Consider the following 23,614-nt stretch of genomic DNA (forward strand, 5'->3'; position numbering starts at 1 on the left):
AAGGACTCTTTTTGTTTGGAGGCTGGAGTATCTGATTCTCAGCAGGCTTGACTGAAGGGGCGACAAGGCACAGAAACACTTCACAAATGAGGCTATCATGTCGAATTTTGAGAGTTCCAATGAGACGAACGACAGCTTCTCCCTATAGAAACTGAGGGAGCGAAATATCGAGATCATGAAAAAGCATGGCTGTAAAAAGTCGAGCTGATTTCGTCCTTTTTGCTTTTCCAGGATTTTCAGTTAAGGAGGAATTATATTGGTTATTAACACGACCAACACTACAAACAAACAAAAACAAAAAGGGATTTAAATGATTTAAAAAATTACCTGAAAATTGCAGCTCACCTCCTCAGAGCCTCAAACCGCCTCATAGACCAGAAGGTCGGCTCACCCAGAGCACAAGTAATGTCAAATAAAGACAGTTTTACTTATTCAGTCCATTTGATCCAATTCTTGTTGAAGCTTTTCTATGAACCTTTTGAGATCTTAAGTTCACCATCGGTTCTATTTGGAATAAACAGCTGTAGTCAAATGTTCTTGAGCTTTAGTGATGGTAATCTTACAACCAGAAATGTGACCAAATTCCGACAGTCTGCTGCTGTGGGAGTGAGCAACCGCCATTCTTGATTCATCACTGAATTTGTCATTAGTCATTAAACAGCCACTCACACTAAACCAATGTTTTACATTTTCACCAACTGGTAGAGGACTGATGTAATGAGACACTTTTTCTCTGATGATTTTCAGCTTATCAAGGTAAGGTTCAGTGGTTCACATCTTGCAGCTTCAAAGTTCAAAGCATTCAGCCTAAAGAGGGATGTGATATAAAATCTTTTTTTTAATGTGAATAACCACTGTGTTATATCAGTTATTTCTTCAGAGGCTCTGAACACTGATCCCAAACTGATGTGAGTTTTGTGGTTTTTAAATTTTCTTCATTTGACAATGCAAGGATGGAAAAAGAGTTGAAGCTGGATTCCAACCATGGTTTTTCTGCACCAAGGAAGTCATGCGCCATCTGGTGGCAAAACTTTGGTATTACACATTCAACAGTAACTGATTGGTGCTGGCTTGTAGGAATATCATGGAGCAAAACAGAGCAAAAGCTAGGATGGGCTTCAAATGCACAAATTAATGATCCGAATAATGAAAGAAACTGTGTCAATGCAGGAAAAATCTTACAAAAAACAAAACGTACAGCAATCCAAACATGCCAACAATTAGGGGTGAGGCATATTTTCTAGGCTAGTGGTGGTAAAGCCTCATTCGCAACATACCCACTTAACAGTACCTATGGCAACATGAAAGTTGACCAACAACCACATGGTATCAGACACCCCCAGATCATCTTCCCTTATCTCACTCCCCAGTTTACAATGCACACAACAACAACAACAGCAACAACAACAAGAGAGAGTTTTGACCACGAACAATGCCAAAAGCATAATAGCCCAACAACAACAACAACACCAATTTAATCCAGAAAGAGTTAAAAAAGGAGCACTTCGGCTTCCTCCCACGGTCCAAAAACATGCATGTCAGGTTAATTGGTGACCAAAAATTGCTCCGAGATGCGAATGTGAGAGTTGTCTGTCTCTAAGTGTCAACCCTGCGACAGATTGGCGAACTATCAAGGGCTTACTGCACCCTCGCCCGCATGAAGCTGGGATTGACTCCAGCAGCTACGAAAATGAATGAATGAATGAATGCATTGGGTGATAGTGCAATGTGGATGACAAAAAAATTAAACCAAGACCCAGAATGGGCCAAAACAGACTAGAATCGCCTCTGAATGGGTATTGAGGGTGATCTTCTCAGAAAACTGGACTTTATCAGCCTGCTTTAGCAGAACTGGATGCTGAAATCTCCAAAACCTGCCACACCCAGCACAGCAGTCATATTGGCTTCTATGTGATGAAGCTACTGGAGGGAAAATCAATTAGCAGACGAAGACGTCCAGAGACCACAGAGTTAATCAGATAGGGCTTGAAAAGATTTAGTCAGTGTGTGGTTTGTAATCTCTGACAGCAATTTTTTGTGATTGCAAATATAATTGTGTATTATATTTTATTGCTATTAATATTAAACATATTTGGTTTCAAGGAGGCTGGAGAGTCAATTTGGAAGCTACATTGTTGCACATTTTAACACCACATTTTACGGCTCATTAAAACTTTAATGTCTGCATGCATGTAATGCATTTAGGTTACATGCTGTCAATCACATTACATAAACATAATTATCGATCGGTGGTAAGTTGGCCTTTAAACCAAAGACAAAGCTAAATCTGGAGTCGCTGGGAAACGTGTCAAAACAAGAAATGGAACAAACCAAAAGAGGTCAAGGTTGGCAAAATCCTAAACCACAGAAAGTCCACTAATAGTGTCGATGTTATGGAGCAGCCCCCCTCACTGACTGTGGGCAGCAGGCACTCACACCACATGCCAAACACTCCCCTACTTCCTGGTCTGCTACACCCCTCACTAAGCTTCACCATGACTCGCCCTGAAGCAGTTTGTAGTTCACTTGAGGGTGCACACTTCACAGTCCTTCTCCTCATCAGCTTTCATACATTTTCACTATAGAAGACACTCATCAGTTGTCGCCCTGCTGCACTGAGACATTCATGCACCAAACAGAGCTGAACCTCCAGACTCACCCTTATAGAGGCGTTGGGCAGGACACTGGCCACCTGACCAGCTGCACTCAATTAATCAATTATGTATGTATTTGTCATTTTAAGAGTACAATTTGAACTGCCAGGTGTTTCATATTAATGTGTGTTTTTTTATTTTCATTCCACTGGGGTTTAATGGGATTTTCTGTTTGTTTAATGACCACAAATGTGCTTTTTTTTTAATGTATTATTTTGATTGGTTAGGGGCTTATTAAATATAAGGGAGCCATTTCATTTTTCAACTTTGCAAGTATTTTTGTTTGTCACTGGGATTTTGGAGAAATAAAATGGTGAAATAAACACCATTTTATGAAACAGTCAACCTCGACTATGCCGTATTATTTCTGAAGAGTTTTGTGGAAAGAACCCCTTCACAGTCTCTTTTAAGTGAGATGTCCTTCTTAAACATCTGAGCCGCTGTTAAACCTGAAGCACTATGAGCCCTCATCAATGTGTGTATGAAGGAAGAGTAAAAAGTTATGATCTGACTTTCTCGTGACTATAACAATCTGTACTAGATATAACTTTATTTTTTGTACTTTCTCTGCTATTTCTTCCCACATTCTTTCTGCGAAAATGAAAAAGGGCATGTATTTGTTTGGTAACACACCTCCCTATAAACGTGGACCTGAGGTCCATGAAGTAATTCCCAAGGTATTCCAGTAGGTGGCGACACATTGTCCTCACTGGATCCTCATTAACTAATTAATCCAGGTGTGTCTGGCCATTTACTCATGTCAGACACACCTGCATTAATCAGTTCATCCTATCATGAAACACAGGAAATAAAGGTGCTTTCTGATCTTCAGGAAGTAATGGAGCTGTGCATATAGCCCATTCCCCTAGAAGAGATAAAAGTCCATAAAATTTGAAATTTATGTAAATCTAATGTGGTGATGCTGCTTATATTGTACTCAATTATCAAAGTACAAATATGTAGTGAAATATCAAAACTAAAACCAAACCAAAACAAAAAAGACTGTTACTATCAGTAAGTTTTTAAACATTTAATATTGTGTTGTGGCCTCAGAAACGAGTTTTCAGTTCATTTCTACATGATATCTAAGTTCAAAACACTTTTCTCAGATAAAAAAAATTAATCATTGCCCTAAAACGCACTCTTGTCAATATGAATACTTTTCCCTGTTAAAATATCCTAAATAAGTTGCTGAATCATTGGAAGCTTATGAAATTTGGACCACATGGTGTAAACTGCATTTAGACATGCTTCTATTCTTGTAAATACATGTGAGAGCAGTCATATCGCACAGGCATTTTAAATCCAGATATGGACAAATTACATGTGGCTGGTCCAGACCTGACATAAACAAATAAAGAACATCACATGAATAGATTTGCTTCTTACCACATCAGTGAGCGCTCAGCCTTTCCTGCCGCACAACTGGCTTTGGGGGGAAAAAAAATTAACTAATCATTTTTACCATTAATGTTTAATTCCTATTGAATTATTGAATTATTCATATTCCCATATAGTTATGCATGCTAAATATTTCAAGCCACCGGTGTTGTGATTTCTCCAACCTGTTGAGGGACTGCGCCGCCCCACAATGCACCTCGGTGTGAATGTTTTGGTGACGTCATGTGAAGCTGCTAGGGAAAACAGCCAGTGGGTGGGCTGGGCTGTGGTCCTGCTCTGCTCTCGGCTCTCTGACATCTAAAATCACTCAGATACATTCATTTAAATGAAACATACGGACACAAAGCCGCTCTCAGAATGAGTTAGACGCCGTACTCTGTGCGTGCCAGGTAAGTGGATGGTGTTTTTACCGCCCGCTCCAGGTGGAAGTCCGGCCGGCTGGCAGGCTCCGCTTTGTGCCGTGCGGCTAGCGTTAGCATCGGGGCAGCCGCCTGCCTGACTGGCGCCTCTGAGGCGCCTGTGGACGGCCAATCAAACCGCTTGTTAATGGCCTGTTAGCCACAGCAAACAACCGACCTCCAGTCTGCGAGATTTACCAAGAGGCTGTTAGCTCCGCTTATTTACAGACTTCAAGCTAAAACCAGAGGCAGTGACATTGAAATTGGAGGCGTTCGCTTGCCGTCGCTGGTATTTGTATTTTTAGTTGTTGTCTGTACCTTTTAATAGCTAGCTGAGGCACAGATATAGCAGATCAAGTGATAGCTTTTTAATGAAGTAACCAGCATGGGAGAAAGTAACCACGTGTTCATATTATATTAAGACAATGATGGTATAAAAAGTGCATTACGGTGACTAATTTTAAAGTCCTATATATATCTAGTCGGTGATCCTCTGCAGTGCAGCTAGCCCAGTGTTCGTGTGAAGCTTTGTGAAGATCATCAGGAAGCATAACGGGGGCAAATGTAATTATCCACTTTGGAATATTGTACTCATCTGAACCCTCTGTTTTCGTCCTCCCTCTGTCAGTGCACTGAAACATGGGTCCTTGCAGTGTCCACGTACTTCTGCTCGTCTTGCTGCAGGCTCTGCTCACATCAGCTGAGGGCCCAGGTACAGAATTACTTCCACTGTAATGCCTCCTTACCTGTTGTCTGTTTTCGATGTGTTCTCCAGCAGAAACAGTGATGAGCCATGAGTAGAGAGGTCATGGTGCTCGGTCAGAAAATAATGCAGTCAAATCTCAGGTCTTATTACCTGGAGTTATGAAGAGCAGTCTGACAGATCATCTAACAACACAAATATCTACATCTGTCACATTTGTTTTTTAACTGTTCTTATTTTTTAGTCAGTTAATAAACTTAAGTGTTCAAGCAGAAATTATGGAAAGTAAATATTATGAGTATTGGCTTTTGTTGTTTGGAAGTGTCAGATCAAGATGTGATAAATAGCTCCAGAACTGTTCCATGCTGACGCCAGAAGTGAGAGCTTATTTTGTCACCAAAAAAATACAGTAGTTTAATTGTATAAGAGTCAATTCAGATATCTTTTTGTCTAAATTAAGACATGGTGTAGAATTTGTCTCGTCAACATATTTACTGACAGAGTGACTACAGGTCTATATTTAAAAACAAGAAAAAGGCTGATCGCTGATTTTGACAGAGGTTTTTCTCTTTACACATTTATTTTAAAAGTATAAACAGTGAATTTGTCTCATTTGTCACAGATGGACAGTTGGTGTGTCTTTGTGAAGGCCCGAAATGCCCCCAGTCCACCCAGTGCCAAGGCACCCACTGTTTCTCTTCGGTCCACGTCACCGGCGGTGGGTTTGTGTTTGAGCGCGGTTGTCTGGAGGGGTCGGAGAGCAGCCGTCTGCAGTGCTGCACGTCGCCGTCTGTCCACCAGGCCATCGTCTGCTGCTCCCAGGACCGCTGCAACTTCAACACCAACCACAGCTTTCTGTTGTCTCTTCTACCGTCAGGTGAACAGCGGCTCAGCTCTTCTGCAGTGTTGTCTGCATGGCTGTTTTTTCCGTTTCAGGTGTACAACTTGAGAATCTGACAGAATCACTCAGTACGGTTTTCTCTCATCTTTTCTTGCACGCAGCACCGGAAGGCGAGCCGTTCCGGTATCGTGTGGAGACGTTAGCGCTCTTTGTCCTGGGCCCTGTGGTGGTCCTGGCCGTGCTTTCGGTGGTGTCAATTCTGGCCTGCAGGAGGCTCCATCACAGCCGTCTGCAGCGACTGCAGGAGTTCGACACCGAGCAGGGAACCATAGACGGCCTCATCACCTCCAACGTGGGAGACAGCACTTTAGCGGTGAGAACAGGGCGCGATCCTGTTGAAGCGAGGAAAAGGGATGAACAAACTCTGTTTTAACCATGAATACAGCTGGAGATCGAAATGATTCTGAATGCAGATTGATAATCTGACCACCTTAAACAAAATTAGACACGATCGTTGCTAAGCAGAATTTTGGATAGACGATAGACTGAAATGCAATATTGTTGTCTTTTTATGTAGTACGGCAACATTTTAAGATAAACATGTTTGGCAGACCTTTTGTAGTGACCCACTTCAGTTATACCTGATAAAGTTAACACATGAGCATATTATCTCAACAATAGGTTTTTTATCTTCATCTCTAGTGACGCAGTTGTTATCTTCTTTGGTGTAATCGCAATCTTTTGGAACAAACTTGCAGAAATGTATTTCCATATCTGTTCACCGAAATTTTTGTAGCCCAAGAAAAGTGTGTTGTGCACTGAAAGATTGACACTGATCAACAGTCTAAACATGTTTCTATTGTACTCAGATTCCCACTTATATTTAGCATTCAGATCATTCTTTTGAAAGATAATAATCCAAGGTGTTTAATCTGCAGGACCTGTTGGATCACTCCTGTACGTCAGGCAGCGGCTCAGGTCTTCCCTTCCTCGTCCAGAGAACTGTGGCCAGGCAAATAAGTCTGATAGAGTGTGTGGGTAAGTGCAACATAAAAATCCCCCCTGCTGTTAGATTCATGTCTTTCCGATCGCTCAGATTAGAGGTTTATAATGTTACGACAAAATGAATAGGAACTCCAAAAGTAGATCCGGGGACAGTAGAGTATAACTGCACAAGTAGCCAAAGTTTGTTCGTCTGCGAATTATCTGATCACGTTCGTGTCTCCGTTCTCTTTTGTGTTGCAGGAAAAGGAAGATACGGGGAGGTGTGGCGAGGCCAGTGGCAGGGGGAGAACGTGGCCGTGAAGATCTTCTCTTCCAGAGATGAGAAGTCGTGGTTCAGAGAGACGGAAATCTACAACACGGTGCTGCTGAGGCATGAAAATGTACTGGGTGAGTTTTAGCTTTGACCTGAAAATTGGGACTATATTAAAGAAAATATATTGCGGACATTGTATTGAGCAATTAAAGGAAATGGTAAAATGACCATTGGTATTTGTTCCGTCAGGGTTCATGGCGTCGGACATGACGTCCCGGAACTCCAGCACTCAGCTGTGGCTCATCACACACTACCACGAAAACGGCTCGCTGTACGACTACCTGCAGCGGGTCGCCGTGGAGACGTCCGAGGGCCTGGCCATGGCGGCGTCCATAGCGTGCGGCCTGGTGCACCTGCACACCGAGATCTTCGGCACGGAGGGGAAACCGGCCATCGCTCACCGGGACCTGAAGAGCAAAAACATCCTGGTGACCAAGGAGCTGCGCTGCTGCATCGCAGACCTCGGTTAGCTCCTCCTTCATCCCCTGAAACCTCTCTGAGCAATCAACAGATTTATTTAAGTGTTAAACTATGTAGGAATTAGTTGTCCTTAAAAAAAATCTCCTTCCTGGATCATATTCATGAGTACCTTTGATTCTTTTTTTTCCCTCATTCAGTTCAGCTCAAACCTTTTTGTTCTCTCACTGTGATGCCGTTTATAACCACGCGCTGCAGGGCTGGCCGTGACACACTCCCAGGCAGACAACCTGCTCGACGTGGGCAACAATCCCAAAGTTGGCACCAAGCGCTACATGGCCCCCGAAGTGCTGGATGAAACCATCCAGACAGACTGCTTCGATGCTTATAAGCGAGTGGACATATGGGCCTTTGGACTGGTGCTGTGGGAGATAGCGAGGCGCACGTACAGCAACGGTGAGCCGAGCGGCACGCACTGCACCACAGGGGTAGTCGTGTTTGCAGCATGCACGTCACAAAATGAAGTAAAATATTCTTCCGTGCATCTAAATCTAAAAGTACCGTTGCTGTGCTGCTGGAGGTTTCACCACCTTTTTTCTTTTTTTCTTTTTCTTTCTACATTTAAGGAATTGTGGAAGACTACAAGCCTCCGTTTTACGATCAGGTGCCAAACGACCCCAGCTTCGAGGACATGAGGAAAGTGGTGTGTGTGGAGCAGCAGAGGCCGTTTATTCCCAACCGCTGGTTCTCTGATCCTGTGAGTTACACTCTGTCATGACAGGATTTACAGTACAAAAATCTGAAATTGTTTCTGCGGTAACTAAAAGTCAGTAAATTTTTCATGCATCTTTACGGTCCGGTGATTGAACCGCCAACCTCCAGAGTAGAATATGTTCACCCCCCAGCAATTAAGTATTATTTAAGTGGAACAGACTGAATTGTCCATACATATTTAACATCTTTTCAGCTTGACGATGTCTCACCATGTGGATATTTGCAGCAATAAGAGAGATTGATGAGACTGCCAGTCAGCTGATTGCAGCCGCAGCTGCCTCATCCATTTAAAGCTCTTGCAGTGAAATTGATGGCCTCCTCTCTTCTGTTCAGACTCTCTCTGCTCTGGTGAAGCTGATGAAGGAGTGTTGGTACCAGAATCCGTCTGCCAGGCTCACGGCGCTGCGCATCAAGAAGACCCTGGACAAAATCCACAGCTCTCTGGAGAAGGGCAAGGAGTCGTGAGGGGGGGGGGCGTGGGGCGTCTGGAGAGGCAGCTGCCCGACGTCAGGGATCGGCTTCGACGAGAGCCCGCCGTTTGTCAAAGCCAGACCGGGCCTCTGGGGAGACGGAGGGAGAACTAGAGGGAAGAGTTGCTCAAGTGTCATCCCGTCTCATCCTCCTTCCACTGACATCCCTCCGTCTGAATAAACCAGCTTTTCACAGTGGGACAGCGTGCTTCCCACCAAACTGAACCCTGGACCGTTACCGAGTGTGAATGGACGGCGTATCGTAGTACCCCACCCCGACGCTTTAATGCCCGTTTAAAGACCGCCCCGGGTCCGAACACTACAGCCCCAGTGTCTCCTGCCATTCGAGTTCCGTGTTCTCCAGCCGGTGTTTCCTGGCATTCTGCTCAGAGACAATCAGAAGCATTTCACTCCTTCAGCTTTATTCTAACATGCCAACCATCACCACCAACACACCGTATCTTCACCGACGACAGGAAAAGAGCCAATCGAAACAACTGTTTTTAAACGTTTTTGGAAAAAGAAGAAAAAAAAGTAAAGTATTTATGTATCGACTTCACTGCTAAACACTACTGAGGATGTGTAAGAGTCATGTTTGGTGTGTGTGTGTGTGAGGAACAGACTGTATACATATATAGACATTTACTCTTACTGGTCTTTCTGTCCCTTCAATGTCATGAATGGATCCAATAAGAAATAATGGAAGAGCAGGAAATACGTTCCTGAACTTGTTTGATGGTGATAAAGTAGGAAAAGACTACACATGTTTGTGTGTCTCTCCGAGGCAACACAATGTACCTGATCGTAGGAGTTAGGCTGAATCGTTACGAAGTTCTCCTCTCTGCTTGGCATCTTCCTTAAACTCACTGTGGCCGTTCTGAAAGTCTTCTGGCCAAGCAGAAAGGAATCAAGGAAGACTTGTTTGTGGTCATTTTTGTTTCATTTGTTTTTTTTAAGATACCGAGAGGCAGAAACGTTCCTGTCGCGAGAACGGCCTCCAGTTTCTCTTCCAGTCTGAAGTCACACCACAGAACCAGTTACTAAACAGTTTTACGAGAAAACACTCCAGCTTCATTTTGAAAAACTACTTTATTTGAAGACAAGTTTAAAAAGAAACAAAACGTTGCCTCGGTGTACAAAGGAATTTTAGTCACAAATGCTGGCTTTTTTTTTTTGAAAAAATGTTGAGTTGTCTTTTTTATATGTATTAAAACATTTACTTCACTCTTGCCTAATGAGGCGTGTTGTGATACATCAGTTTATACACACCTGCAGGAGTGTTTTCCAATCAGTATATCTCAAGTTGAACATGAGTGACATGAACAGTGTTTAATATTTACATTTTAAACCTATATAAATTGTGCAAAGTAGAACTTCAAACGTCCATCTGCTATTGTGCACTGAGGAGAAATCACTCACTCGCTTCCTTCAAAAATCAGGCTCCAGTGGCGGCGTATCCGTCCCACCCTGCAGTCACTTGAGCTTATCCGGTAGGGTCTTGTAGGGGTTGAGGATGCCGTTGGGGTCCAGCATGGCCTTGAGGCCGCCCATCAGGGCCACGGCCTGGCTGGGTTTGCTGTAGTAGATATAGTTTCTCTTCTTGAGGCCCAGGCCGTGCTCGGCGCTGATGCTGCCCTGGAACCTGGACGTCCACTCGTAGACGAAGGGCTCGATGGCTGCCAGGAGCGCCGGGTCTTTAGCGGGAGACGTGATGTTCAGGTGGAGGTTACCGTCGCCTACAGAATGAGAAAGGAGTCATTTCAAGGTGCTGTATTAGAAGGCAGACTGATTTGTCACCCTCCTCCCCCCTCCGGTCTCACCGACGTGTCCGTATCCCACCACCCTCTTGGCTCGGCCCCTCAGGTGCTCCCTCATGTCTGTGACCAGCTGGTAGATCCGCTCCACCGGGAGCGAGATGTCGTACTTGTAGACGAAGCCGTCGTGAGTCAGCGCCTCTGTGATGCGTTCACGCATCGACCACAGAGCCTGAAAGGTGGCGGCGGAAAGGAAACGATGACTACGCTGTGGCAATCTGCACCGACATGCATCAAGCAAGCTGGACTGAAGCATCAGACACAGCAATAGTTCAAGTGTGAGTGATGTTGAGAGTAAAAATGAATCTGAAGCACATCGAGTGTCCTGTAGAGGGCGAAACAACAAAAACATAAAAGTTACCTTTATTTTTGAGTCCTCCGTTGCTACAGTTCCATCAGTCACCAGCGTTGCCGTCATGGCCTCCTCCAGGAAGTTGTGCAGTTTCTGTGAGTCGTGGCTCGAGTCTGATCCAGATGTTTCAATGACGATGTAGAACGGACATTCTGTAGACGAGGGAGAGCAAACGAATTATGTGTCTGTTATTAGTCCTGTTCTCTCTCTCACAGTGAAAGAGTCACTACAGCGTACCAGAGATGGGATTGGGCAGTTTGAGGTGTGTATTCAGCAGCTTCATACATTCACTGTCCAGGAACTCGTATGCTGACAGAATTTCTCCCAGCATGCCTCTGCAGAGCTGAAAGGTCTTCAGCAGCTGCTCGAACGTCTCACAGCCTGTAAAAAAAAGTCACACAAACAATGAGATTTAAGAGTTTTTTTTCTACTGATCTCAAAAACTCTTGAATTCTTTTGGTTATTCACTGCAGCATTTTCCAAAACTCAAAACTGAGACCCTACCGAGAAACACCACATTCACAGATTTGGGTTTCCTGGGACAGAGGATGGACACGGCGGTGATGACCCCCAGAGTGCCCTCGGACCCAATGAAGAGCTGCTTGAGGTCGTATCCTGTGTTGTCTTTCCGCAGGGTGGCCAAACAGTCCAGCACTCGTCCATCTGCCAGTACCTGATCATATCATATCACACACTGGAGCTATGGTCAGATCGTTCTGAAGCGGTGGCTGGAGGGTTTCCTTCATTCTTCCACTCACCACTTCCAGACCGAGCACGGTCCCGTGTAAGGAACCGTATCGGAGCAGCCGGAGTCCTCCTGCGTTCGTCGCCACGTTGCCCCCGATTTGGCAGCTGCCTTTCGCACCAAGATCCAGCGGCATGATGTAGTCTCTGTCCTCCAGGTAGAGGGACAAGTTCTCCAGGACGCAGCCTGCCTGGCAGGTGAGGATGCCTGGAGAACACAACCATCAGGACCTTCAAGAGCAGATCTGCTTCTTGCTGAAAAATAAATCTCATTCATTTTTAGCTTTGCTCCGAAAGCATTTCTCTTTCACCAGAGATATTGTCAAAGTTCATGATGTTGTTCATGAGCGAGGTGGAAAGGATGATCTCATCGTAAACTGGCACGCTGCCACCAACCAGTCCAGTGTTGCCTCCTTGTGGGTTCACCGCCAGATTGCGACCGTTACAATACCTGCAACAAGAAATAAAACGTGAAGACCGGCACCTTAAAAAAAATTCTATCAGACAAACACCTTTAATTTATGAAGTCTGTTATGTTTACCTAAGTATTTGAGATACCTCGTCAGTTGTTTGAGGTCTCAGCAGCACTTCACTAGAACCTGGAGGATTATATAGGAATTGTTTTTTTCTTAAAGGCTTACTGACATGATTTCAACAAGACGTGGTGAGCTGAACAACAGATTCTACCTCTAACAGACTTCAGCCAGTCGACGTTACTGGACTCCACCACGTCCTGGTCGGTGATGGCTCTGCCTGGTAGGAGCTTCCTGAAAAAGTCCAAATCTTCACTGGTCACTGTGGAGAAGGGCAGCCTCTGTGGGGCTGCATCAGGGGAGGACTTGGGCGCATCTGCGCCAGCATGCAGTTTACAGGTGGAGGCCACGAAGTGTGCCGAGCTGCAGCTGAGAAACGGACCGCTGAATGCTGCAGCGGAAAGTCTGACCGGAGACGGGAGGCGGCCATGGGAACACAGATGCCTCAGAGCCGTCCTCAGCCGCACTGTTTTTTGAAGAATCCCTGCCATGACTGGAGAGATGGTGTTCAGAGTTGGTCGAAACAGGCTACGGGAAAGAAAAGGTATCAAACCCAGGTCAGAGTTAAGACTTGGAGTACAATAAATGGACAGGATCATTTATTCCAACACAGTCTGGTCCAGCTCTTGTCAGTTAAAGACACTTTTAGATGTCGTCTTGAGGCTTTGTATTTTATGGTACGTTACAGACACTTAAACTGATTTAACTATCATCCATCCACTTTCGACCGCTTATCCAGGACCGGGTCGTAGGGGCAGCAGTCTAAATATTTATATCAATAACTTAAAACCGAGAATATTTTAAAACTTAAGACTTTTGTGTTTGCTGCCATCTTTCAGTCAAGCAAGTATTTAGTTTATCTTGCAGATGTACTATATCCTTAACTCCTGAACCCTTTCGCTTTTCTCTTTTTATATTTTACTTTGATAGCTTTGATGGTTCATTTGAATTCATTTCACTTTCCTCATTGCTCTTGCCAACTGTATGTTTAATGTAAACCAGGATATACTGGGAATATAAGAATTTCAAAAATCCAAAGTAATACAAAATTTTCAGCTGTTATTGTTTTATATCAGATGCATATTTTTCATGTTATAGATTCGTGAAACCTGAATGTAAGTTTCTAGGTTTCTCATTTTACTTGCACAGTTGACAACAACAAACCGAGTCTTGCAAATATGGTCATAAATACTCAACATCCCAGTAATCAGAATAACGTCCCTCATAAATGATTTTCTCCTATTGAAAATGACCATTACATATCTGTAACCTCATAGCTCATCAACAGTGACTGTCAACACTGGAATAAATGCCTAAATGTTTATGAACTTATCTTCAAATGTGTGTTTAGTGGGCTAAAAACATCGATCTGACACAGTGTCGTGTTGTTTCGCTGCATCGCAATTTTGAGCTAAATAAAATGTTTATTCCATAAGATTCTCTCCTGCAGACAGCAGAACTTCCAGCTAGCTTAACTAGCAAAACAACAGTGAATTCGCTGGACTTAATCCTCTTCTACTCACCCAGAAGGTTCATTGAACGAGCCGCCGCTCCGCACCGGCCCGCGTTAGTTATTCCGTTTTCATATCTCAGAGGAAGACACAAAGTTCAAGGGCGGCTGTGACTTAATAACAAAACGTCTCAGCATATAAACACTAAGCTGCTAGCAGAGCGGCGAGAGCAGCTGAGGTGAGACGGGGTGAAAGGTTACGAGAAGAGAACGGACCAATCAGAAGCCGACTCTCAGATTCACCCAATAGACTTGAGCCTTACGTCACCACCGAACAGCCAATGGTTGTTCGCGACACAAAGTATTTCCGAGTAATTTATTAAAAAAAAAAAGTTTTTACAAACAGCGTCTTCCTTAGTTGTAATTAAATTAGATTGTTGCTTGTTTCTTTTTAAATAGATGAAATATAAGTAGGAGGATAATATATTATAATAATATACTTTTAACAGTTGAATGTTACTTATTTTTTTAATGGAAAATAAAATCTTAAAAGCAAAGGTTGTGAATAAGGAAAAGAAATTCACACGCAATCAATACAAATGAATTTATTTGAAACTCAGACAAAACCTGTTGATTTATTCTTCATGCGTTCTGTAAAGTACACGGCATGCAAATAAAACTTTTCATTTCTCAGTTCTTTACGGTCTCAGCTTACAGTGACAAAACTCCACCACCTCCTCCCTCTTGGCAATTACAATCAGTTTTTAATTTACATGGAAACTGAAGCACAGACAGAACAGTCCCTGAATAACACTTTCAGTTCACATTAGGCTGAACATAAACATTCCTCTGTAGTCCAGAAATCAAAACACCTGAAGGATGACAACACCACTGAAACACTATGAATCCAGCTCACGATTAGTAACCGATCTGCAGAACCAGCAAAGCTCAGGAGTCATTGTGCGCCAAACTGACAACACTGACAATCAAACCAAACCCCAAAGCACTGAATGATCCATTCTGGCCCCCCTCGGGAGCTGTCGGGGTTTGAAACGTGTCGCCTGCCGTTGATTTGGGTCGTCTGAGTATGTACAGCGTGCAGTTTTCTCATGCTTCCAGCTTAAAACATGAACACAGACATGGCGAACAGAACACATCAGCAAATACTGAAACTGATTTGATTCACAAAATTAAATAAAATGTGGAATGAGGATGGAATCTACAAATGATTTGATTTAGCACCTCATATCCACGCGTGATTTCAGTCTCAGGAGTGAGAGCTCAGTTTTATCTATTCAGACTGCGTCGCTCGCTCTGCCCGTCATCGTACCAAGTCGCTGTGGAAGCAACCCTTCAAGTCAAACCACTTCCAAAGAAAACTGATCATCTTCTCAGAAGGAAGTCTCAGAATACAGGGCGACCTTGCCCTCACGTCGTACCACCCCGCTGCGTTCAGACAAATCACTCCCAACCTCGCTGGCATCCACAGCGGCTCCTGTGAGACTTGCTGTGCAGACCACAGAGTCCAGCTCCGCGGCAGCTCAGCAGTGTGAGCCTTCTCCGCCTCGGGTGAAGCTCATCGTACTCGACAAATTCGCTCGTGTCCAAGTCAGGCTCGTCAGTTTGGAGCGGAATCGTCCAGTCGGAGCTGCTGGTGGTCGTACTGCGATATGAGCTTCTTGATGTGGGCCAGCTTGTTGTGCAGATACTCACAGCGAAGCTTGTCCTGGCTATAGTTGGGGTTGGACTACAAAGACAAAAAACAAACAAAAAAAAATACATTTAAGTTTCCTTCCGGAACAATAAAACAGTGTTGCACAGATAAACAAAGCTGTTGAATAAGAAGTGAAAAGTTTCTACCTTTTTAATTTTGCGATACTCTTGAAGAATTTGATTACGAACCTGCCAAAAGGGAAAAACGAAAAGAAGTTACTGATAGTTCAGTTTGTTACACATGACATTACCCTTTTTACTACTCACCTTTTCTATTTATAACATCACCAATGAAAAAAATCTATCGCTAATAATGACAGAATCAGCTTTAATGTTAGCATATTTCACAATATAAAAGCTGCTTCTTAACCCTTCTATTGTCCTTGGGGTCAATTTATCCCCATTCAAAAAAAAAAAAAAAACTGTTGATTTCTCTCTCTTTTTTTTTTTTTTGCTTGCCATTTCTGATTTTTCCTAATTTTGGTGGTGGGCACAATTGATTAAGCATAAAATGGTCATGATGATGTTTTAGCCAATGTGCTGAACACACACTGCAGGCACAAGTCCTGCTCTCTATAAACCCACAAAGCCGACAGTTTGGGAGCCTCAGAGCGTTATCTCAGCCTTCATCCCTCAGTGAGTGCTCAGTGACTGGATCTTTATGACTGCTTTATGCGTACCTTGTACTTATGTGATTCGTGGTGGAGCTGTTTCAGCTGCGTGTCGAGCTCCATGAACTGCCGCGTGACGCTGTCGATGCGAGCGTGCAGATCCCGGTACTCGCTGTACTCGCTGTTGAAGTCCTGCTTGTAGCTCTGTCTCTGGCTGTGGCTGCAGATCTGTGTGTATTTCCTGAACAGAGGAAAGAGGAAGTACTGGTCAGATCAGTAAATGTGACTTCATTTACTTTAAATCACTGGTAAACTCAGTTTAGAAAAAAAAAGTAACAAGGTTTACTTACAAAAGATAGTCTTGTGTGTCACTTTCCATTTGAAGCACTTTGGAGTCAAATAAATTTTCACTTGGCTCTGAAACAAAGAGGTCAGTCAGTCAAAAGCAGAGAATTAAGGATCTATAGTTTAGTAAACATATATTGATGAAAAACAAATTGTCTTTTTTCTTCATGATCAGGAATTAAAACTTATAACATATGTGTGATCCTCACCTGTACAGTCCAGAGAGACCTTGCTGTTTGCGTCTTCATGACTGTGAACACCTTTCTTCTCTCTCTTTTCTTTCAACCTGCCCTTTTCCTTCACAAAAAACAGATTCAAGTTACAAACGAGCTGCAAGAAATGTGGAAACACTGAGAGAACCGAGGAGCTTTTCTCACATGCTCTTTGTGCTTGCTCTTCTTCCTTTTAACGGAGTGCTTGTTGACACTGGGCACTATCAGAGGGGACGGCGGGCGATCGGAGCTCGGCTGAGTTTCCACTTCTGAGCTTGCGGGTCCCTCCTGAGCTGCCGTAACAGTCGGCTCTAACCTTTCAGCCACCTCAGCCTCCTGCTGACAGAATTCTGACAAGGAGTCCAACAGTTTTTTGCGATCAAGCGAGTTCCGTTTGCCGTCGTCTGCCGTCGACTCCGCCGCGTTTTTATGCGCCGAAGGTTCAGGCGGCCTCAGCCGGGACCGGTCACCGGCTGCCTTGCTGGACAAGTGGGATATCCTGGGCTTCTTATTGGCCAGGGGATCTGTGTATTCCTCTGGCATGGAGGGTCTGGGGCGGTGTGCTGGTGAGGAGTTGGGCGTGTCTCGCAGTGGGCTGACCTGGGCCTCGGGAACGGCCAGCAGGTTCTGCTGCGGCTGAAACAATCTCCTGCACAAATAACGGCCAATCAATCAACACTCCTCCACGTAGATTATTAACTTTCACGTCTGCAGTTTGCTCAAGTGTCGAAAAATAACTAATAACTAATTTTGTCACCTGACAAGGATGCGTTTAAGGAGCTGCTGGTCTCCTGAGGTGTAACCCGGCCAGTCCTTCCGCAGCTCTTTATAGAGACCGTCCTTCAGAACAAACGTGTTGTCCCTGCTATTGAGCTGGCCGACCTGCAAACAAACACAAAAACACAATAGAGGAAGGTCTTCAGCGCTATTCCACCAGAGAGCTGCGTCTAACCTCGCATTCACGTGGGATGACTGTGCATTTCTGCAGTGTTTATAAGCAAAAAAATGTGGGTCAAATGAAAAGCTTCACCTCCATCAGTACAGTGTCCAGCATGTCTTTGTCTCCTCCGTTCAGTCCGTCTTTCTGCAGCCGGAGGATCAGCTCCGGTCTCTTGTAGGGCCGCAGAGCCAGCAGGTGTGTCACCCTCTCTCTCAGAGGCCTCTCCTGCACATCACCCACGCTCTTCCTGTGCGATGCGCCGGCGCCCTTCTTGAGCTTGGCCGCGCCGGCTCCCCTCTTTATGCTGCTCAGCAGGGCTTGGGATGAATGTCTGGGCTTGGTCAGGCCGGCCAGCGCCGGACCCGGCGGTCGAACGGTTACCTTTTTGCCTGTGGGAGAGCAGGAAATCACACATCAAAGCAAGCCCTTCACAAATGAAGCAAAAATATCTTCAAAGAGATCTGCCGAAGTTCACAGGGGCCTAACCCAGGCTGCCATCATCAAACGTAAACCTCGTGCTGCGGCCTTCGCTCGTCTTAAAATGCTGCTCATTAGAGAGCGAATGGCTTGTAAACGTGCGCTAACTGACGCCATTTCAGGCTTGATGTGGAAGGATCACACACCAGGGAGGGAGGACTTTCCTTCTCCCTTGCACTTTTACCTCCAGCTCAACAGTGGATCAAAAGAGAAAACACCTCATTTCACCCCTCCAAAACCGACATCCAGGTTACGAAGACACACAGCTGCAACCTAACTTAGAGCTTAACCACACAGCGGCACAGAGCCTGCAGTGAGTAAGGCATTTTCTCCACTTCCTCTGAAATGAGAGACTCATGACTGACAACAAATGTCTAAATATGATCATGTGTGCTCATTTCTGCAGCCCCTGACAGGAGATGGTGGAGACTCGTGTATATCTTTAGAGGGAAGTGGTTTGGTGGTGTGACACACAAACAGCTGTGGTGGCAGAAAAGGAAAAAAAAAAAAAAAAAAAATTGCAAGCCAAATCAGAGTGTGTGCTGTGTGTGTGTGTATGTGTGTGTGTGTGTGTGTCTGTAGCGAACAGACACAGGATCCTTTCAGACCACATATGATTATGAAATACACATTCGTGCAAAAAGAATGCGTTGAATATAAAGTTTAGTGGGTCGGACAAACATGCAGGAGGGAAAATAACACAGGCCGTTACTATGTCAATGGTACCTACACGTTTCCAGGGCAACCGATGCAATATGGCCGCCTGTGTTTTGTGGATATTATCAGCACAGTACAAATTTGTCTTGAGGCCAGTCTCATCCCTCAGCTGGAGTTATCTGTTGTATAACCAGGCAGACTCGGCGGACACGTGAGCCCATCCTATACTTCCTACCCTGGTAGCGCCCGCCGTGCTTGATGACGATGGCCGCCCGGCTGCGCGTCTCCTCCTCGGCCTGGGCCATGCTCTGCCGGGCCTTATCGTACGAGTCATCGGTGGCGTTGACTGTCATCTTCTTCTGAATCACCCCGAGACATGACAGCTCCTCGGCCGCGCTGAGAGAAGGAGGGAAGACAGACAGTGAGCTGACGGAGCACTCAGAACTCCCACATCTTATCCATTTCAAATAAAAGATTGTTTGTGAGAACATCTCTGCCTGACAGACGCCGCTTTTAGCCGGACTGCATCAGTCAGACGACTTCACAAAGCGCTCCGGCTTTAAAGATTGACACTGAATAACTGGATCGGGACTCGGCAACAGATTTGATGAATTATTTCAGGAACATTTTCCAACAACTGACATTTATCAAATTTCATTCTCCACCGTTCTCTGCTCTCATTGACTTGTGCAGTCAGAACCCCGTTTTTTTTTTTTTTTTTCTGATGGCATTTAAAGATCAATAAAGCGACTCTCACTGAGCAGCAGAAGAGTGGAGACACTCTCTAACATTTAAATTAGAGCTGCACGATAATGATTCCTATATATTACATAATATCATTTAAACATGTGATATCGTTGTCAGCGTACTGCGATACAAAACACTTATTATATGATGAGGACGTCTTTGTGCTTCGGACTTTCTAATAACCGTGTCCTTTCATTCCTCAGACCCAAGAAGCAGCTGCGCTGCGTTTGTTTTTCTTTCCGGCAGCGTTTCATAAGCTGAGCAGTTTGTTGATTTTGTTGTTTTGATTCATTTCGCGCTCCTGACCCCGGCCCGCCGCCACCAGGTTTTGAGGCAACGTTGAAATGATGAAGTGAAATCTGATCGAACGCAATCTAGTTCAGCAACGCTCCGTCCGACGGGTCAAACATGTTGGCATGCTGTGATACCGTGCAGCCCTAACTTAAACCCAGTCAAACATATCGACAACTACTACAAACCATGCGATCAAAGGACACGATAAACTTGAATGGTGTTTTTACCCAGAGCTGAGCTGTTGGACGCAGTCAAAGCTTCCATGTGGATTATCACGAGCAACATTAGTCACGCTGAAAGTAAAACGCTTAAAGTCTTGATTCTCCGAGCAGGGGATGGTGATTCTCTGAGGAGAGTAGCGGAGACAGGGAGTGAAATACAGATGGGGTGATTAACGTGCAACACATTCGAATGTGAGCGGAACCAGTGAAATCAATGAATTATTGCATGTGAGCGGTAACGCCACGTTCGGCTTACCCCTTGACTGCCGCTGAAACAGATGGTGGGATTGGAGGACTGGCCCTGCAGGGGAAAAAAACAACAACAACAACAACATGAGAATGGAGGAGTCCAACATGCATGCACACACAGCTATAAGCACAAACTAGAAACAGGAACCATATTTACAGTAATTGCACTTAAACATGAAACACAGACAGTCTTCTTGTTGGCTGTATTTTAGCAGGCGCCGTAGTCTCCATCTTTTTTTTTTTGTGGCTTATTGATTGACAGCTTGTTTTGGCTGATTTGGTCCGTGAACACATCTTCATATCTATGTGCTGTGTATGGAGTTCTAATTAGTTTATCTGACGGACACACATGGCCAAAGGCGGCAGGAACGGAGGCCGACTGTGGAAACAGTCCTGTAAGTTCCAGTAAGACGTAAAAACTGCTCTAATCTAACAAGTCATTCACTGTCACGACTCGACCGAACACTTGATTTCAGAATTTAAAACACGGTCACGATAATATTCTGAGCATTCTTAACTGAATAAAAAATGTCCAATATTAATGTCAGCTGTCTCATAGTGACTTGAGGCGTCATTGCTATCATAACCAGTGGTTTAAGTACCTCAGGCATGATCATTTATTTCACTACACAAATTTTAAAAAGACTATAAACCTGATTATGTTGCATTCCGTGTTTTTTTTTTTCTCCAAATAGTCTATTGTGAGATGACTAAAGTGTAATAACTTCTTTAAAAGGTTATGTGAACAACTGGATTATTCACTGTGGATTTTCTGGAGTGTGTTACTCACTTCAGCTAAAAACATCAGTGCGAACATCAGCTGTGAAGTGAACCAGCAAAGATCACATCATCAATCAATTCCTCACCCACGGGGATCGTTTCATTTGAACCTGACACAGATACAGATACTAATAATTTCTGGATTCGTCCCCCTGTTTTCATCAGCAGCCACATCATCGACAAATATAAGAGACAGTCATACACGTCCATGCCAGTATCTTACTTGTTCACATGGTTTAGGTGTACACAGCTTCAAATTTAAGCAAAAAGTTGAGACTTTCACTTCCGTCTTGATTTCAAAATCATTTTATGCTGAAAATCATGATGTTCAAATATTTATGGATATGACTGTATACTATTTTTTTTCTCCTACACATCTTCCCTGACATTTGCAAAATGGGCTCCTTGAATGCAAGCACTGTGGGCTATAATGGCACTTGCGTATTCATGTGCTTTAAATAATCAAATTAGGCTTTAAAGAGAGCCGTCGAGTTCAAATACAGCCACTTCAGAGTGAAACAGTAACAAACCGGCCTGTCGTTGGTCATGCAGGGGCACATTTGCCTGTAGGGAAATGCAGAAATGACAGTGTGAAATAACATGGATGTGGCGTGGATGGAAAGTATGTGATGTGCTAGAATTTAACTGACCTTTTAACGGACGGCAGGGGGGTTTGTAAGCCCACCTGCTTGTGACTACCGAGTGTAAAACGGCTGCCAGTAGAAAATCTGACCTGGCAACACCAAGAGGTGTTTTCATTACTATCTATGATCGGGACAACCAGGTTATGAATAGCCACACTTCGAGCTAAATAAAGAAGCTGAACGCATCCAGCCAACCTATGTTGTGTGCATTTTAGGTGTTTTCCCCATCTTTTGTGATGCTAAATCCAGACGAGCGCTGTGGTTTTCTTCCACCATTCATCAAGCTGTAATTACTTCATTGAGGAGTTTCCATTCTCTATTTCTAGGAATTACTGAATTGAGGAAATGCAGATGACTGTTCTCGTTTGACTTCCTGCAGCGCCTGATTCATCTGTGATTAACTGGGTCAAATATTTTGAGATTTTGAATCTTTCCACAGTTCTCCGCTCTCCATCTGTCTCCTGCATCCACCTCTGAGCCTTCTTCTGCTGTAGAGACAGGAGTTTTGTTTTTTCTCAGGTGGGACTGGCAGATTCTCCCATTAAAAGTGTCATGAGAAGAGAACTGAATTGAAATGAGAAAAAACTGAGGTATCTGTTTAAAGAATAAACCAAAAAAAAAAATTTAAAAAGGATCAAGTACTCCAGCTCAGAGACTGAGTCCAGAATCCCCTCCCACCAGCAGCTCCCTCCTCTGCCTGCAGCCTCTCAGACTCCTGATTAGCATTCACTATACTTGCCAGCAGCTTGTAACGACTTGGCCAGCAGCTTGTTACAAGCATCATCTCACAGTCAAGCGTTTCCGCGTTGTATTATGCAACACGTATTTTCATTTCCCTGCCGAAAGGGGAGGGAGGGAGGGAGGGAGGGAGGGAAGGCGGGCGGGGGGGGGGGGGGGGGGGTCTCGTATGTGAAGAGAGTGGACAACTTGGGTCGCACTGCAAAGCAGGAACCCGCCCTCGCCACCTTGTCTCTCCACTTCTTTTATTGAAGTCAAGTGCTACAACGAAATTAGCCCCAAACTGAGCGCGGTAGGTGACGGTTTGAGGATAGAACGTCGGAACAATGACCCACCTTGCCGTTTTGGAAGGTACCGATGGCTCTTGCCGCGCTGTCAGTGAGTTTGACGTGAAAAACGGAGATATTAGCGCCGCGGCTCAGTTTGCCGCTGGACAGCCCGTAACACTGGTTCTCCCGCAGCTCCGACATCCCGCCGCCGCTCCGCCCCTCCGCCGCGCTCATTCCGGGCCACGGAAAAGCCGCATGAATACAGAAACATTGGCCAGACGAGCCGGGGAGAGAAAAGGCTCCTCCACGGTTCCGTGTGGCTGCTCCTCCGCCGCGCGCTATTCTGGAGTAGATCGCATTACGTCATGACGGCTGAACTCCGGAGCGATCCGATTGGTCGAGAGACATAAATAAACCATTACGTAGGGCTTACGTAACCACTTCTACTTTCTGCCCTTTTCTTTCTATCGCAGGAGGGAAATCACGCTCCGGTTTCCTCTCTTTTCGTATCTATTGCGTTTCCTTTAAATGAAAACACGCCGGTTATAAAACTGCTTCCACCAGATTTCTAAAAGCTCTGAGGTTTTCATCGAGGGCTGCGGCCAAGATTGACAAATTCCAGCTCCTCGCGACAGCCTCACGTCTTCCGTATGGCAGTGGGGAAAAATACATATAAAGAAAATCTGGCATTATCGAGGCATCAGTTCGACACACCTCTACTCAGTATGAATAAACCACCACACTAGTGTGATTTATAATTAAAGGACAAAAGGTTGGAGGGTTCTAAACCATGTTGTTTTTTTTTTATTTTTATTTCACACCAGACAAAAGGCCGATAAATACAATGT

General features: G+C 44.5%; 3 protein-coding genes across 5 annotated transcripts; 1 reads left to right on the forward strand and 2 right to left on the reverse strand.

Moving 5' to 3' along the window:
• Nucleotides 1–4,291: 4,291 nt before the first annotated feature.
• On the forward strand, nucleotides 4,292–10,016 carry acvr1l (activin A receptor, type 1 like). The gene is made up of 10 exons (XM_030116506.1): nucleotides 4,292–4,444; nucleotides 5,082–5,165; nucleotides 5,779–6,033; nucleotides 6,159–6,370; nucleotides 6,936–7,035; nucleotides 7,243–7,389; nucleotides 7,505–7,780; nucleotides 7,991–8,188; nucleotides 8,359–8,489; nucleotides 8,840–10,016. The coding sequence occupies exons 2-10, from the start codon at nucleotides 5,093–5,095 to the stop codon at nucleotides 8,969–8,971; spliced, it is 1,524 nt and encodes a 507-aa protein (XP_029972366.1). The 5' UTR covers nucleotides 4,292–4,444; nucleotides 5,082–5,092; the 3' UTR covers nucleotides 8,972–10,016.
• Nucleotides 10,017–10,074: 58 nt separating this feature from the next.
• Nucleotides 10,075–14,102, reverse strand: d2hgdh (D-2-hydroxyglutarate dehydrogenase). 3 transcript variants are annotated; one of them, XM_030116502.1, is made up of 10 exons: nucleotides 13,943–14,102; nucleotides 12,574–12,947; nucleotides 12,428–12,485; nucleotides 12,198–12,337; nucleotides 11,901–12,094; nucleotides 11,647–11,815; nucleotides 11,380–11,523; nucleotides 11,152–11,294; nucleotides 10,797–10,962; nucleotides 10,075–10,712 (listed from the first exon to the last, which is right to left on the reverse strand). In XM_030116502.1, exons 2-10 carry the CDS (start codon nucleotides 12,908–12,910, stop codon nucleotides 10,450–10,452), a joined length of 1,614 nt encoding a protein of 537 aa, XP_029972362.1. In that variant the 5' UTR covers nucleotides 12,911–12,947; nucleotides 13,943–14,102; the 3' UTR covers nucleotides 10,075–10,449. The 3 variants fall into 3 exon arrangements, with proteins under 3 accessions (XP_029972362.1, XP_029972364.1, XP_029972363.1); XM_030116503.1 differs by having other exon boundaries at nucleotides 10,554–10,712; nucleotides 10,801–10,962; XM_030116504.1 differs by lacking the exon at nucleotides 13,943–14,102 and having other exon boundaries at nucleotides 12,445–12,485; nucleotides 12,574–12,673.
• A 1,236-nt stretch (nucleotides 14,103–15,338) lies between these two features.
• On the reverse strand, nucleotides 15,339–23,122 carry LOC115406445 (RNA polymerase II elongation factor ELL-like). Its single transcript, XM_030116501.1, has 12 exons — nucleotides 22,833–23,122; nucleotides 20,343–20,387; nucleotides 20,093–20,211; nucleotides 19,060–19,220; nucleotides 17,781–18,079; nucleotides 17,508–17,632; nucleotides 16,916–17,399; nucleotides 16,748–16,835; nucleotides 16,544–16,610; nucleotides 16,263–16,434; nucleotides 15,730–15,771; nucleotides 15,339–15,616 (listed from the first exon to the last, which is right to left on the reverse strand). The coding sequence occupies exons 1-12, from the start codon at nucleotides 22,998–23,000 to the stop codon at nucleotides 15,488–15,490; spliced, it is 1,899 nt and encodes a 632-aa protein (XP_029972361.1). The 5' UTR covers nucleotides 23,001–23,122; the 3' UTR covers nucleotides 15,339–15,487.
• Between the last annotated feature and the right edge of the window lie 492 nt (nucleotides 23,123–23,614).

Source organism: Salarias fasciatus, chromosome 19, assembly GCF_902148845.1.
Source record: "Salarias fasciatus chromosome 19, fSalaFa1.1, whole genome shotgun sequence".
Lineage (NCBI taxonomy): Eukaryota > Metazoa > Chordata > Actinopteri > Blenniiformes > Blenniidae > Salarias > Salarias fasciatus.